Genomic DNA, 15,003 nt, shown 5'->3' on the forward strand with positions numbered 1-15,003 from the left:
GAGCCATCAGCCCAGAGCCCGACGCGAGATCGTGACCTGAGCTGAAGTCGGACACTTAACCAACTGAGCCACCCAGGCGCCTCTAAAGTTTACTTTTCATACATAGCTCTTTAATCTATCTGGGATTGATTTTTGTGTGAAGTGTAAGTCATGGACCCATTTTATTTTATTATGAATAAATGATACTTCACATATGAATATTTGATACTTTCCTCACTGATTTATAGTGATAGTGCAATCAGTTAATGCATTTCATTAATGCATGAGCCTATTCCATATTATGCCATATTATTCTCTTTGAATATACAGAGTCAAGAATTGTGCTATATTACTGTTTCATTGGATAGGGTGAATCCTTGTGCTCTTTTCTACTTCTTTACATTGTATTGTCTCCCACATGAAGTTTAAATAATCTTTTATGTTCCCCAAACTCACTTTATAGTTTAAATTGGAATATCACTAATGTTGGATAATAGTTTGGGGAGAATGTATATTTCTAATATATTAAGCTTTATTATCTATGAACATGGCATGTATTTAATTTAGCTACTTAAAATTTTCTCAAAACTATCCTACATTTACTTTTAATATTTACTCCTGGTAACTGTGTATTAATTACTTTCTATAATAAATTAACACTTTATCTTAAAATACATTGTAACATTGCTTATTTCTTTCAACCTTTTTTAGACAAAATTTGCCAAAAATCTATTTTATTCAAATTTCCAAAGTCATCTTTGTAATTTCATTTTATTAATTTTTCTCTAGAAACTTTGCTTCCCTGCATTAATGTCTTCTCTTATTTTCATTCCTTACTTCTTTCTTTAGGTTTATTCTACTTTGTTTTTTCCATTTTCTTAATTAATGCACTTTACTTATTAATATTCAGCCTTTCTTTGTTTTTAATCTAAGCAGTTAAGGCTGTAAGTTTTCCTCTAAAACAAATTTAGTTGACAACTTATAGTTTTGATATTAAGTATAATTGCTAGCACTCAGTTCTAAGGATTTATTCCCCCCCTCTGTTTCCATTCAGTTTGTTTTTTCACTCATGAATCATTTTAAAATGCGTTTTTTAATTTCCCAAGTCAAGACTCTTGAGTGTGTGTGTGTGTGTGTGTGTGTGTGTGTGTGTGTGCGCGCGCGCGCACGTGTGTGATTTTTGTTGTTATTTGGTTGGGGTTTTTTTTAATATGAAATTTATTGTCACTTTGGTTTCCATACAACACCCAGTGCTCATCTCAACAGGTGCCCTCCTCAGTACCCATCACCCACCCACCCCTCCCTACCACCGCCCATCAACCCTCAGATTGTTGTCAGTTTTTAAGAGTCTCTTATGATTTGGCTCCCTCCCTCTCTAACTTTTTTTTTTTCCTTCCCCTCCCCCATGGTCTTCTGTTACGTTTCTCAGGTTTTCATTTTGTTTTGTGCATATGAAAGAAAGAACAAATGAATCACTATAATTTCCTAACACATTTTACATTGTTTTTTTTTTTATGTAGTGGCTCTCTTTAATGTTCAGTTATCAACACTGCATACATTTTTTATTTGATATAGAGACTGATTAGATTCTAAATATCCAGAGTTGCCTGGAACAAATTTTCTCTGCTTTTAAAATTTAAGACTTATCTCTGTCTTTATTTTTTATCTTTTATTTTTTTCTTTTAAATACAGGAAACAGCTTTATTGGTTTTTATCTTAAACTGACAATCTAGTATTTAAAGATATTTAGACTTTTGACATTTATCTTTATTACCACTATATTTGGATTTTTCCCTACCATCTTATCTGGGGCTTTATTTACTTTATAAAAGCTTTTCCTTTGCTTTGTTTATATTGATATTTGTTTCATGTATTATTTTGAGTTCCTTGAATTTTATTTATTCCTATTTCTCATTCTAATGGCTAGAATGTTATAGATACCACCTATATTCTTTTTTTTCATAAATTCCCTAAGAATAAAGATTGGATTTTTCTGTAACATACATTTAATCATTTTATTGAAGATTATTAAGATCACATTACAAAATTAAAAGTCATGCACAGCTAATATAAATGACACTGTATGAAATTGCTTACCAATGGCATTCCAAATAAATTGAACTCTAGCATTCCTGTGATAGACCATTCCATTTGCTCCCATGAAGCAGTGTTGTCCCCTAACCAGTGTGCAGCATAGCTTCCAGACCCAGCAAAAGTTGACCGGGTGAGAATGAAGCTTCTCTTATTAGGGAAAACTTTCTCTATGGCTCTAAAAGTAAAAGCAAATGAATAAATCAGATTTATTTTTAAATAACTTTTTATCGACCTTTCTTACCAATTTTGTATTTATCTACCAATGTTTACTTAAAAACATTCCAATCAGGGAAAGGAAATCAGACTTTGATTTCCTTTACCAAATTAAATAAACATACTTTTTGTATCCACTCAACACTTGTTTTTAAAATATATGGTTTAAACTCACTGAAATCCTTTTTTAACCTGAAATGTCGTAATCTGAACTTGAACTGTCTACAAAGTTTTGAGATGCAATGATGCTAATGATATATTAATGTCTGTATTTTCAAATATTAGCACGCAATGTTGGGATGAAAGTTACATATTTGAGAGATATTTTATTTTGTTTGTATCAAAAAGTTTACTGTCCACAACTACTAGCATTATTTATCTCACCTCTATTTGGTACCTGAGTATTACTGATAATTTTTTTCTATAAATAGGAAATATTCAGGAAAGATACAAAGTTTGATTTAGTATATAAAATTATCCAGACTACCTTAGTAAAAAGATGTAATGGTATTCTCAGGTGGTTTTTCTATATTAATATCTTTATAACATTGAACTATAGTGTTGCTATTTCCTTCTAGAATTTATTTATTTATACACTTCAATATATAAATGCTCTACTGAGTTTAAAAAGTGAAGTAACCAAACTCTATGAAGATAATGTATAAGAGTTGAGATACCATGGTATGTTTTGGGACTAGACAAATGTAGGTGTGTCTTTAAATTTAATCATATTTATTTAATTCTGAAAAAGATTAAAAAATTATTGAGTTCAGGATCTGGGTTTTATTGACTATTGCATTGTAGGTTCTTATATAATACTTGAGAAAGAATAGGCAATCAGGGTAAGATTATCCCCTTCCTTTGTTTTGTAACTTGTTATTTTTTTGCATCCAAGTACACACGGCATTAGAAAGTTACTTTGTGAGATACTACATAGAAAACTACATTTTAATTGAAACCCTTGATTTTAAAAAGACCTACTCTAGAAGCACCACTATCTCAGGCCAATTGTGTAGTTCATGCTTAGAACATAATTATATTCAGAGATAGCAAAGTGAATCAAAATTTTGAAGCGTACTTTAAATCTATGAATTAAAAAAGGACCACAGTTAAATACATACACCACATAGTTCTTGATGAACTAAGTTCCAAATTCATGAAGATTAGTAGAAGTACTGACACCATGAAAATACTATCTTTCTTTGCTTTCTTACTCTTGCTCTTTTCCAAGTATATTAGTGTATTACAACATATTTCTAGACAATAAGTATGAAAGAGGTTTCTGAATGAAACTGCACTTACTTCTCTGTGGCTATAGCCATGCTGTATCCATAGAGGCTGTGAACATCATACTGTTTCCCCCAGTACTGCACAGCATCCATGCAAATTGTTTTGGAATACATGAGTTTGTCAAGAATATCTTAGAAAAAAATATGTAAGAAATGTTTCTTAAGAGAGAGTTTCCATTTTAAGCTTCATAATCCTTATGTACACAATATATATGTACACATATATATACCTATTTGTATTATACGTCACACAAATATATATACCCCTTTAACGCTTTCTAGGTTAGTTTATTTAAATATAATTTAATTTTATATATGTACATCTGTTACACAATTACAAACCATCCAAATCCCTGCTTTTCAGGTTTTTTATTGTGCTTCAACTTACAGGCTTATGTGGTGTTGCAATAATTATTGTCATCTTCAGATGTACTTATTGCTGTCTATTCTCCCCTAAGAGCAAATCTTTCTTTGGTTGTATTTTTTACCCACTTTTAATGGTGAAAAACTTATTTTTTAGAATATGTGACATGTAACTATTCCCATTAGGTTCATTCTAAAAACTGCACAAATTACTGCATAAGGCTCGTGGAAAGAAGTTGATCATTTAAATTATAATTTCAAACAAATTGTGTTTCTTTTCATTAATTATTTGATCATGGGCAGTTTATCAGTAATAAAGAGAAATCAATAATCTTTCCCAAAATTTAAAATCATTCTTCTTTTCTTAAGCATAAAAATTTTAGCCCAAAAGTAACACAAAAACAGACAAAAACACATTGATTTCAGGGACTCAAAATTTTATCAAGGTTTGTGATATAGAAATATATGCTAGAATTTACCAGGAAAATTATTCTTAGTTAATGGTAAGTAAATAACCAAATAAAATTTACCAGGAGTAAAAGGTGGATAATTCAGTTTATTGTCATTGCATCCTTTTTTTGAACCTTGAACAAAACTGGAAACTTCATTCATGTCCTAAATGGATATAACATGAAGAACAGCAGATTTTAAGTGAAAACAGAGGTATCTTGTATGGGATTCAGGGATTGTATATAACAAAAATGTTTTTAACTTACCTAGTTTTAATTATACCTATAAAATATTAATAACATTATAAGTATTAAGCAACTGTCTTTTCCAAGTAGTTGTATCAATTTTCTCAAGGTGAGTCCACCATTGTGCCACACTTCTGGCACATTCATTTATGCACCATAGTTTGCTCATCTTACCTGACATTTATCTAGTTTCTGTGATGTGCACTGCCAGCCGCGAGGCACAGCATGTTTTGTATAGCCCTTCATTCCTACACTCTCATGAGAGAGTAAAAGTGAAAATAGGTAAATAGCATTTTAGCATTAAATGAAAATAGTTATGACCTTACTTAACCCCTTGAACAGTCTCAGGGAACCCTAGGGCAGCTGGACCACATTATAAGAACCAGTGACCTAAACATCTCTTGGAGGCAGAATTGTGGGGATGTGTTTATAGATTTTTTGCCGTGTAATCGTAAGCCGCGATAGTATCTTGCCACATACTAGTTTGTGACCATTACTTTAAAAAAATAAAGGCTTTGAACTAAAAAGATAATATATATAAAATTATATATCACACTACACATGCTCAAAATATAATCTATTTCTTTTTCCTTCTCTGTTAATTGCATTGTAGGACTTCCACACATTTTTGAAGCTTATTTCCCACATGTCTATAATATGCAGTCTCTGCTCTCACAAAGACTTCATACTCGGTCAAGTCCCTTGTTACTATTGTTTTTCTTCAGAAGGAATAAATTTTCTTTATTACTCTTTTTTTCTTCCATACACATCATGCCCAGATGGAATCAATGTGAAACATTAAAGTCGCAAAATAAATTTTTCATCATTAAAAGGTAAATGTTTTCATTTCCCAAATATTTTCTCTTTTAAAAAGTTTTTAATGTTTATTTTATTTCATGTTTTTTTTTTTGAGAGAGAGAGAGAGAGACAGAGAGACAGAGCATGAGTGGGAGAGGGGCAGAGAGAGGGAGACACAGAATCTGAAGCAGGGTCCAGGCTCTGAGCTGTCAGCACAGAGCCCGATACGGGGCTTGAACTAACTAACGGAACTGAGTCATGACATCATGAGCCTAGATGAAGTTGGACACTTAATCGACTGAGCCACCCAGGCTCCAAATATTTTCTTAATAGCCACAAAGAAGAAAAATTATGTAGTTATTCTACAGTATTGGGGTTACTTTATTGAAATTACCTGGAATATTATATTCAATTTGATTTTCCTATGTCTAGTAAAATTAATATAAAGAGATACTATAGTTGGGCCGCCAATAATTTTAGATGAACCTAAGCACTTTTTCTTCATGAATCCATGAACCAAATTAAATTTAAAAATAATTTCAACTGCTGACATTCATAATTGGGAATCAAGTTGCATTATTTTAAATTTTAACCTTTTCTAAACTATTTAGCATCTTATATGTATAATTATTCTTGAGAAAATACAAAGCAAAACATTTAACTATGAAATTTATGTTATTTTATTAGAATTATGTACTTGCAAATTGAAATAGAATTCACAAGTTCTTCCAGCATTTGCTCAAAATAGACATAATTTATGTAACTTAAGAATAAACATAATTTTTAAAGAAATTAATTTATTTCACATGAAAAAATTGATCAAAAATATTTGTTTAATCATTAATATTATACTGTATGTTAACTGGAATTTAAATAAAAATTAAGATAAAATTAATTATTTTATCATGCAACCATGTAAATAAGAGTAAATCAAATGTTTGATTTCACCAGTTCACAATATAAAGGAAAAGAGTCTCTGTACTCCAGAAGATAAATGTATTCATCTATTAAAGGGAAAAAAAAACACTTTTACATGATTGTAACCATATTTTACAATAAACACAATATTTGCTATTTGATTATTTATTTTTCAAACATCCTACCTACTTGGAAAGATTTGTTATTAATTAAACATACTACACATAACGTAATATAATTTATTTGTATCTCTTTTAATGTATTTTGTATATTTGCACTTTTGAAAATTCTAAAAGTATTTTTCTCTAATGTCTATAAATTATTTAAATGATGCTACATGTATTTAGTGTCATTTAAAAATCAACTCAATTAGTATTTTTAACATTACAACCAGCAGGTTGAAAGCAGTGGAAGTCACAAGGCAAAGGCCTCAGTGAATTGATAGTAATAAGTATACCTACAGATATTCAAGTATCATTCAAACCATCCCAAATCGAGTAATGATCATTCCTAGGAATTGTCAATGCCATTTTTAGGGATGTTTCTGAAAGTTCTTTTCTTTAAAATCCATTGAAAATTGTGTACAAAAGTTTGGCAACTTTTTAAAATAAAACATTTTAAAAAAATCTTGGTATTTCATAATTTCATCACTTCATATTTAAACTAAGTCTACATAAAAATAGCCCCATTTTTCAAAGAATTCTAAAAATAATTCACTGAATTTTAAGTCTGTCACTGAATTTTAAGTTTCCTAGAACTATGTATTAAATTGTTGAGCTTTTTTATGGAAATATTCTGCTTATTAGATTTTTAAGAATGAAATCATAATAACAACACGATCACAACAATATATATATTTGTTCAGAGAAAGTGGAAGTGATCTTTGAATTTTAAAAATACTGACTGGGTACATTTATTTTGAAATTACTGCTTCAGTCTTTAAAACCAAATGCATTAGTCTCTTATTTCTCAAGTATTAGGAAATTATCTCAAGAATGTTGCAAAAAAGATAATTCAAGTATATTATATGTCTATATACAAAAATCTATTTTTCAATGAAAATTATGCTCATATTGTTTTCCAAAGTGATTTTAATATTTAAAATTAAAATTCAAAAACATTAGCTTGGCATTTAAATTATAAATCTAGGAAATGATGACACTAATTTTAAATTTGACAAAAAAATAAAATGTTTTCAGTTAAATAAGAATACTTTGTTTTATTGTACATTCATTCTATCAGAATAATCTGAAGAAAATGAAAGAATTAAGGAAACAATTTTATCAGTAGGATTTGATAGTTATTCAAGTAAAAGCTGGAAGCAGAATAACCATTGCTTATATATCATATAAATTAATTCAGTGATGTTTAGTGAGCTTTGAAATCATACTGATTATATTGCATTTTGTTTTGTTTTTTAAGCTTAGTCAAATGCTTATGTATTAGGAGGAGAACAACTCCACCTTTCTCAGATGCTCCTCCCCTTCCCTGCCCTCCCTCTCTTTGGAGTTGAATCAGGTACTGTATTTGTGTTCAATGGATATAGGAAATGAAGTATTCTCTTTCTACAGCACAGTCAGATTCTCTTTCACTATTCCTAAAGTATCAGTTATACTGTAACTGTGCTCCAATGGACTCAAATTATTTCATTAGCAGAAACAAAAACCCAAACATTTTAACTTAACTAATACAACTGAAATTGGAGCTGGAATTAAAAACAAAACCAAGAATGGAGTGCAAATTTTTTTGTTATTCCTATAGGCTGCTAGGTATTATTGTGACCTCACTAATTTTGTGTCCAATAACTAAAGCCTCTCCATTTTCATTCTATTCTTAAGAATCCTGAAGAGTATGCTAACCTCTAACTCAGTTCCATGTTGTCAGCTAAAAACATAATTTTCCTCTTTGTATTCTCCACAACATACCTGATATACTGATGGTGCAAAATATACACTTAACTAAGTAATTGATTAAATAATCACTGAATAAATAATGAGCACTTCATGAAAGTAGAGCTATTGTGTAACTCAACAGACAAAGACATGGATGTCCCTAAGACATCCATTATCTCCTAAAATTCTGTGCAGTTGTAATAACTTTGAACAAAATCTCTGATGTTCCTCTGTATTCAAGTTTATTAGACTTCTTTTTTCCCCTGGAACATAGAATTCTGGGGTCACCAAGTAGTTTCACTCACCAAATATGGTTGCAGTTTCCATAACAAAAGACACTAAATTATTCTATATGGTAAACCCAGAAATAAGTAATCAATAGCTACAGATACAAAACTTCAGCCAAAGAAATTTTCAAACATTAGCATTTCCCTTTAATAGCTTTACCAATAATCTAGGACTTTGGTTGTGGCTGTTGTTGTTTATCTTGAAATAAAACATTTAACCTATTTCAATTTTGATTTGTTTTATTCCATAATTTACTAAAAAGAAAGTTTCTAGGGGTGCCTGGGTGGCTCAGTTGATTGAGCGTCCAACTGTTGATTTCAACTCAGGTCATGATCTCACGGTTCCTGAGTTTGAGTCCCATGTAGGGCTGGCTCTGTGCTGATGGTGCAGAGCTTACTTGGATCCTCTCTCTCCCTCTCTCTTTGCCCCTCCACCACTCGCATGCACATACACATGCATATGTGCACTCTCACTCTGTCTCTAGCAAAATAAATAAATATGCTTTTTTTAAAAAAAGCTTTTTTTTAAAAAAAAGAAAGTTTCTAAGGGTTAGTGATATGTTATTTTGTATCCATAGTGCTGCAATCGCTTGAATACTGTAGACTATAATAAATGTTTTTAAAACTGCACTACTTACCTCCAAATCTTGCTGTTTTCAAACATAAATTGTTAGTCATAAAAATATGGCATCTTACTGATTGAAATGGAATTTATTCTATAAAGTGTATCACTGAAGAAGAAAACTTGCAATTTGCAGTTTTTACTTAAGATTCTTTTCTAACCCAGGAACATGACAGGTATGAATTTATACATTCTAGAAAAATATTATAAAATTTTTAAATTTCATGTTCAAATGATTACAAAATTTACCTTGTCAACTTTATAATTATTTTATATATTTTATTTATTTATTATAACAATAATTATTTATAGAAAAATAATTCTATGCCAATTGTCTAAAATTAGTGATTTAAAATAGCTACTTACAATCCAAAGTCCATCATATTTCACTTCTTGATGGAAAATGCTGCATTCATCTGCCCACCAATCTATGCAGTTTGGATTAGTAAAATCAGGGTATACTGTTAATCCTGGCCACACCTAAAAGAATAGATCATTCATATATATACATATATAAAAGGAAAAATAAATAAATGATAACTCAAGGTTATTGAGTAGATAAGAATAGTAAAAAAGCATTAAAGTTATAATATTGTACTTCTTAAGGTTTATGTGATCCATGCACCATCTATATGTATAATAATCTTAGACCTATTTTAAAATGTTTTAAAAAATAAAATAAAATGCATATAATGAGAGTAAAGTAGAGAGAAAGAGCATAAGGCATTTAGGAAGGCAAAAATATAAAAACATGGGATGAAACTGCTATTTTGCAACTAAATTTATTTCTTAGCATACTAATGGGTTAGGTTAAAAACAAATAAAAACTAGACAATGTATTCATTGTCTGAATAAAAAAAAGTACACGGTTTAATTTCCAAAAGCATTTGTTTCCAAGAAATTCAAGCAAAAAAACTCCTTGTGTATTTATTATTTATTTAATAAATAAGAATATGACATTTGTTTTGTGCTGGGTAATGTTCCGAGCATTTTTATAATTACTAGCTCATTTAATCTTCACTAGAACTACAGAAGATGGGTATTTTTTTAATCACTGCTTTACAGATGAGTTAGTCACTATAATTAAACCCACTTTACAGATGAAAGAAGTGATAAACAGAGAAACCAAATACATTTTTCAAGATCACACCGCTAATAAGTGGTACAGAAGGAATTCAAACACAGCAATCACATATCTGAGTCCAGGCTATTAGACACTACCCATACTATGCTGTCTTTTTATACTTCTTCAAGTTATTTGCTCATTACTTAAAGTGATGACAGACTAGAGAAATTCAGTTTCAGATGAGTGAAAAAAATAATACTGTTTTATATCCAAAAATATGACTATTGGCTATCCAATCTGTTCACAGCAAATGGAGTAGGTTTAACAGGGTATATTCTGCGAGATATTAATAGGAATTATGGGAAGAAATTCAGCTTTTGTTTCTGATGGAGCTCATAATTATTTGAATAAGACTTTCACCAGAAATTTTGATATTGATGAATTCAATAAAAAGTGATGGCTAGTATATCTTCATTACAGTAAATAATGCTATAATACATGTTTTTTATACACTGACATTATCTCTTAACTTTATTTCCTTTGACTAAATTACAGAAGTGAGTTACCAAGTTAGTGTATCTAGACTTTATAGTTTTTGATATGTCTTAGAAAGCTGTCTTCAAAAGAATATGTGTTCTGGTTAAGATTATGCATTTGGGAACTAGTCATTTTCATAACTTTGTTCTTTATTAGCTCTGTGATATTAGGGAAGTTACTATACCTATCTCAAATTCACTTTTTTCACCTATAAAGTAAAAATTCTAATTATAGGTATGTATCTCATTATTTTACTGTGAGGATTAAATATAAATCATAAAATTTAGTATCCAGCACAAAAGTACTCAATTTATAGAAGTATTTATTTTACATCAAAATATCAGAATTTTTGTAATAATCTAATTATATTTTGTTAGTTTTGTTTTAATTGTGTATAGCATTGAAATCTATGTTTTCTTACTAAAACTGTTTTAGAGATAGAAATTTTGAAATATTTCCTCTCTAAAATTTCTTTACACAATTAAAATACCAAGTCCATATTTGAAAGCAAATACACACACACACACACACACACACACACACACACACTTACGAAAACTGTCTTTACACAACAGAAAATCTAAGCAACACAACTTTAATGAATATCAGAATTTACCTCACCAATAATTGCTGTAGTCCCATCTGAATCATTTACCCACACATGTTTTGCATTTCCCCTCTCATAGGTGGCATATGCCGTTCCATTGCTTAGCTTATCTATGGAAATTGCGGGATCCTAATAATAGAAAGAAGAAACTATAGAAAATATATTAAGTTACAAATAAGTAAATACTAAAAACATATTAATACATAATGTCATTACCAAGATGATGACATATTTCTGTCCATGGTCGTGCAAATCTTGAACAAATTCAGGGAGGCCTTTAAATGCAACTTTATCATAAGTAAAGTCTTTTTTTGCTTCCATATAGTCAATATCAGTGACCTGTGTATCCTGAAAATTAGTAGAGTATATTTCAATAAATAGTACTGAAAGGACTCTAATCACTTCAACCTTTAAGCCCAATGCTTTATAAATATAATGATTAAAAGGTAAATGAACTTAGATCTCTTTTATTTTACTAAAAACCATGAAATAGTTTATAAACTAATTTTTCTAATTCTAAAATACGCAAACATTAAGTGATTATTCACATTTTTTTCAGTGATGATCACTGAATAAGTACTATATTTTATATACAGGAATCATTGTATAGAAAACAAAGCCGATATGCTACATAAAATACGTTAAAAAGTATATGGGCAGTAAAAAATAATCTATTTAAAAAACTGAATATGATGTTCACAGTTAAACATGTATTCTAGTATAAATAATAATTAGTTCTTAAAATCTCAAGTAGACCTGGCCTTGTGTATAGAATTAAAATATACTTTATCATTAAAACACATCTTAATAATCCACATTTATATTATATAGTATAATATCATGTGTAATGCTGACAATTACATTAATTATTATGTGACAATATTTAACTTGGTATGTAATCCCATAAACCCTTCATCCCACTTACAAAGGGTATGCCAGCATCCCGATTTCTTTTTACCACTTCTTTCACTACATCAAGTGACTTATAATTCCAACGACTCAGCTGGAATCCAAGACTCCAATATACTGGCATTGCGGGTCGTCCAACAAGCTTGAAGTAAATGGATATTTGATTAATTTCAATAAAGAACATTAAAATTATTATTAATATGCTTATTATTCTAATATCTCTGATATTTATTTAACTTAAATTACATATTTTGAACAAAGAATTAGTGTTACCTGCATTCTAAAATGCGTTCTGGATTTTATGTTAGAATTTTATTATAAATTAGTGTGTCATCACAACAAGAGGACATGATTTTGGAAATACGTGGAAATCCAAGTGTAAGTAATAAATAGTTTTAACTAAAACTGAGTATTAAGTTATAGTACAGTATAGTATAGTATAATAACCTTTTTGGCATAATGATTTTTTTTTTAATTTTGGCATACACATACACACACATTCCATGATTTCTCTATCATATATGCATAAAAAACTACAATGTAACAATTTTTAAGTTACTTATATTGGGTTATATATTCTATTCAATTTAAACATTAAATTTATTTTAAAAATAAAATAGTATAAAAATTGAAAAAGTTAGCATTTTTCATCTCATTTCACAAACATCTTATGTTTCACTACATTTCATTATAGATTTGGACATATAATTGAATTTCTTTGTGTGTGTAGTATACACATGTAACATAATTTTTCATAAAAGTATGTAAAATATTATTATATGTTATATTAGCTCACATATTATTTATATTACACTCTATACAGAAACATTGTTTTTAAAACTATTCACCAGTCAAATGAATTGCTTTATATTTTAACATATTGAGACCGTAAAAAAAAATGTTTTTCTTCAAACAATAAAGTTTCTTTTGCCTACTCTCTACATAGCTTGTACCTCATTTAAATGCACTGATTAACTATATTACATTCTACACAACCATTGTATCTTATTGCTTAAATACACGCCTTTGGAAGACTGCCCATAAAATGATTTAAAGCAAGTGCACTACTATACTAAATGTATGCTGCATTCATACGCCATGCATAACTCAGACTTAATTCCTGCTGACCACAGACTGTACTCAGCATGTAACAGACAACAATCTTAGCTGGTATTTCACAAATCCAATGTCAAATTCTTTTTAAAAAATGTGCTATCCACAGTTTTGGTGGTGTGGTAACCATATGCAAAGTTGTATAAAGGACAGCCTAACATTGTAATTATAATTTAGTATTATAGATTGTAAATTTTGTATCCTTTTCTGAAGTTCATATTTATCAATAGCAATTTGGGAATTGTTAGACACTGTAAATTATTTAATTGTGTAAAACTCTACCTACTCTCATATCAGACATTTGGATCCTAATTAAAGAAAAGTTTTTGATAGTAATTACTTCTCCTTTAAGATCATTTTAGCAAATGGGAAATGTATATCAAAATACACATCAATAAAACAAATTTTTAAAAAGACATAATCCGTAAATCTTAGGCCAATAAAAACAATTTATTTTTCCATACTAACACCAAGAATTATGTACCAACAGTCACAGGAGAACAACTATATAAAAGAATTATATAAAAGAAATACAGAATTATATTTTAGAAGTAGACTCAGGGTACCCCTGGATTCCTTGTCTCTCTAAGACCCACCTTGGACTTAGGTACATGAAGACATTATTTAATAGGGAAGCAAGAGTTGCTTAGACAGATGTCATAAGACTTCACACTATGTTTCAAAATCTTCTGTTCTAAGCCTGAGCATCAGAGACAATTTTCCTGGAGTTTACCTACTATGCATTAACAGCAAGTTTTACTAGTCTTCCTTATAACTCATTTGCCTCTAGGATTTTTATCAAAGGGGTGTATGACCTACACACCCTTGCATATCCTCAGCCTTGAATAGAAAATACTTTCCTTGACTTTATCCTACCAAAGTAGGTCATGAATAAGTAAAGATTTAATATGCAACATTTCAAAAAAATCCTACTCCTGAACTCAGCTGCCTAGAACCAATAAATAATTTGATATAAGAAATATAGACATATAAATATACATAGTCATCATTGTATAGGAAAGACAAAAACAAAAACCACCTACTCATACCTGAAAACGGTAAGATTTAAAAATATATTTAGCTAAGAGGCCCCAGATATCTTAAATAAAATTAGACATGATGGTTGAAAGAAAAGTATAGTAGAAATTAATTTATTAAAATAGATGTAAAACATACCTCTTGATACTGTTGAACTACTTGTTCTGGTGTATCTCCTAGAAAGATGTAAAAGTCCAGAATTCCGCCAATAACTCTGTAAGTTACTATTGGAGTAGGCTGGATGAAAATTTCTACAAATTAAATTGGAGAAACATATATAACTAGTAAAAATATATACACAGAGATAAAATAACCGCAGTGTCTATTTTAAGTACTTCATATTAACCATACATTTTTGCACTGTTTTTAAATAACTAAGGTAAAATAAGATACTAAAGATAGGAAGAATATACGAGAAAAGTAGAACGCCACCATCTATGAGGTTTATGATAGGAAATCACAGCTGTTTCCTTCTACAGATGTTGGCAGAATCTCTCCCTGGAAACTGCATAGCCAGGTAATCAGTCCTTTTATAACAAAATTTTGTTTTCTGAAATTGCATTTCAATTAGTTGTGTTAATTG

The 15,003-nt window shown here is 29.6% G+C and overlaps 1 protein-coding gene across 1 annotated transcript in view; it reads right to left on the bottom strand.

Moving 5' to 3' along the window:
- Positions 1-15,003, bottom strand: part of SI (sucrase-isomaltase) — a 102,233-nt gene that overhangs the window by 70,535 nt on the left and 16,695 nt on the right. Inside the window, exons 9-16 of the mRNA XM_047099835.1 lie at positions 14,559-14,671; positions 12,286-12,411; positions 11,577-11,708; positions 11,370-11,489; positions 9,517-9,630; positions 4,469-4,553; positions 3,589-3,706; positions 2,077-2,248 (exon numbers count right to left, since the gene is read on the bottom strand). Of these exons, the coding sequence (XP_046955791.1) occupies positions 2,077-2,248; positions 3,589-3,706; positions 4,469-4,553; positions 9,517-9,630; positions 11,370-11,489; positions 11,577-11,708; positions 12,286-12,411; positions 14,559-14,671 (980 nt within the window). The remainder of the gene's footprint in view (positions 1-2,076; positions 2,249-3,588; positions 3,707-4,468; positions 4,554-9,516; positions 9,631-11,369; positions 11,490-11,576; positions 11,709-12,285; positions 12,412-14,558; positions 14,672-15,003) is intronic.

The sequence above is a fragment of the Lynx rufus genome, unplaced genomic scaffold, assembly GCF_022079265.1.
Source record: "Lynx rufus isolate CCGP_SWC_20201006 ecotype Redwood Valley unplaced genomic scaffold, mLynRuf1.p SCAF_5, whole genome shotgun sequence".
In the NCBI taxonomy this organism is placed as follows: Eukaryota; Metazoa; Chordata; class Mammalia; order Carnivora; family Felidae; genus Lynx; species Lynx rufus.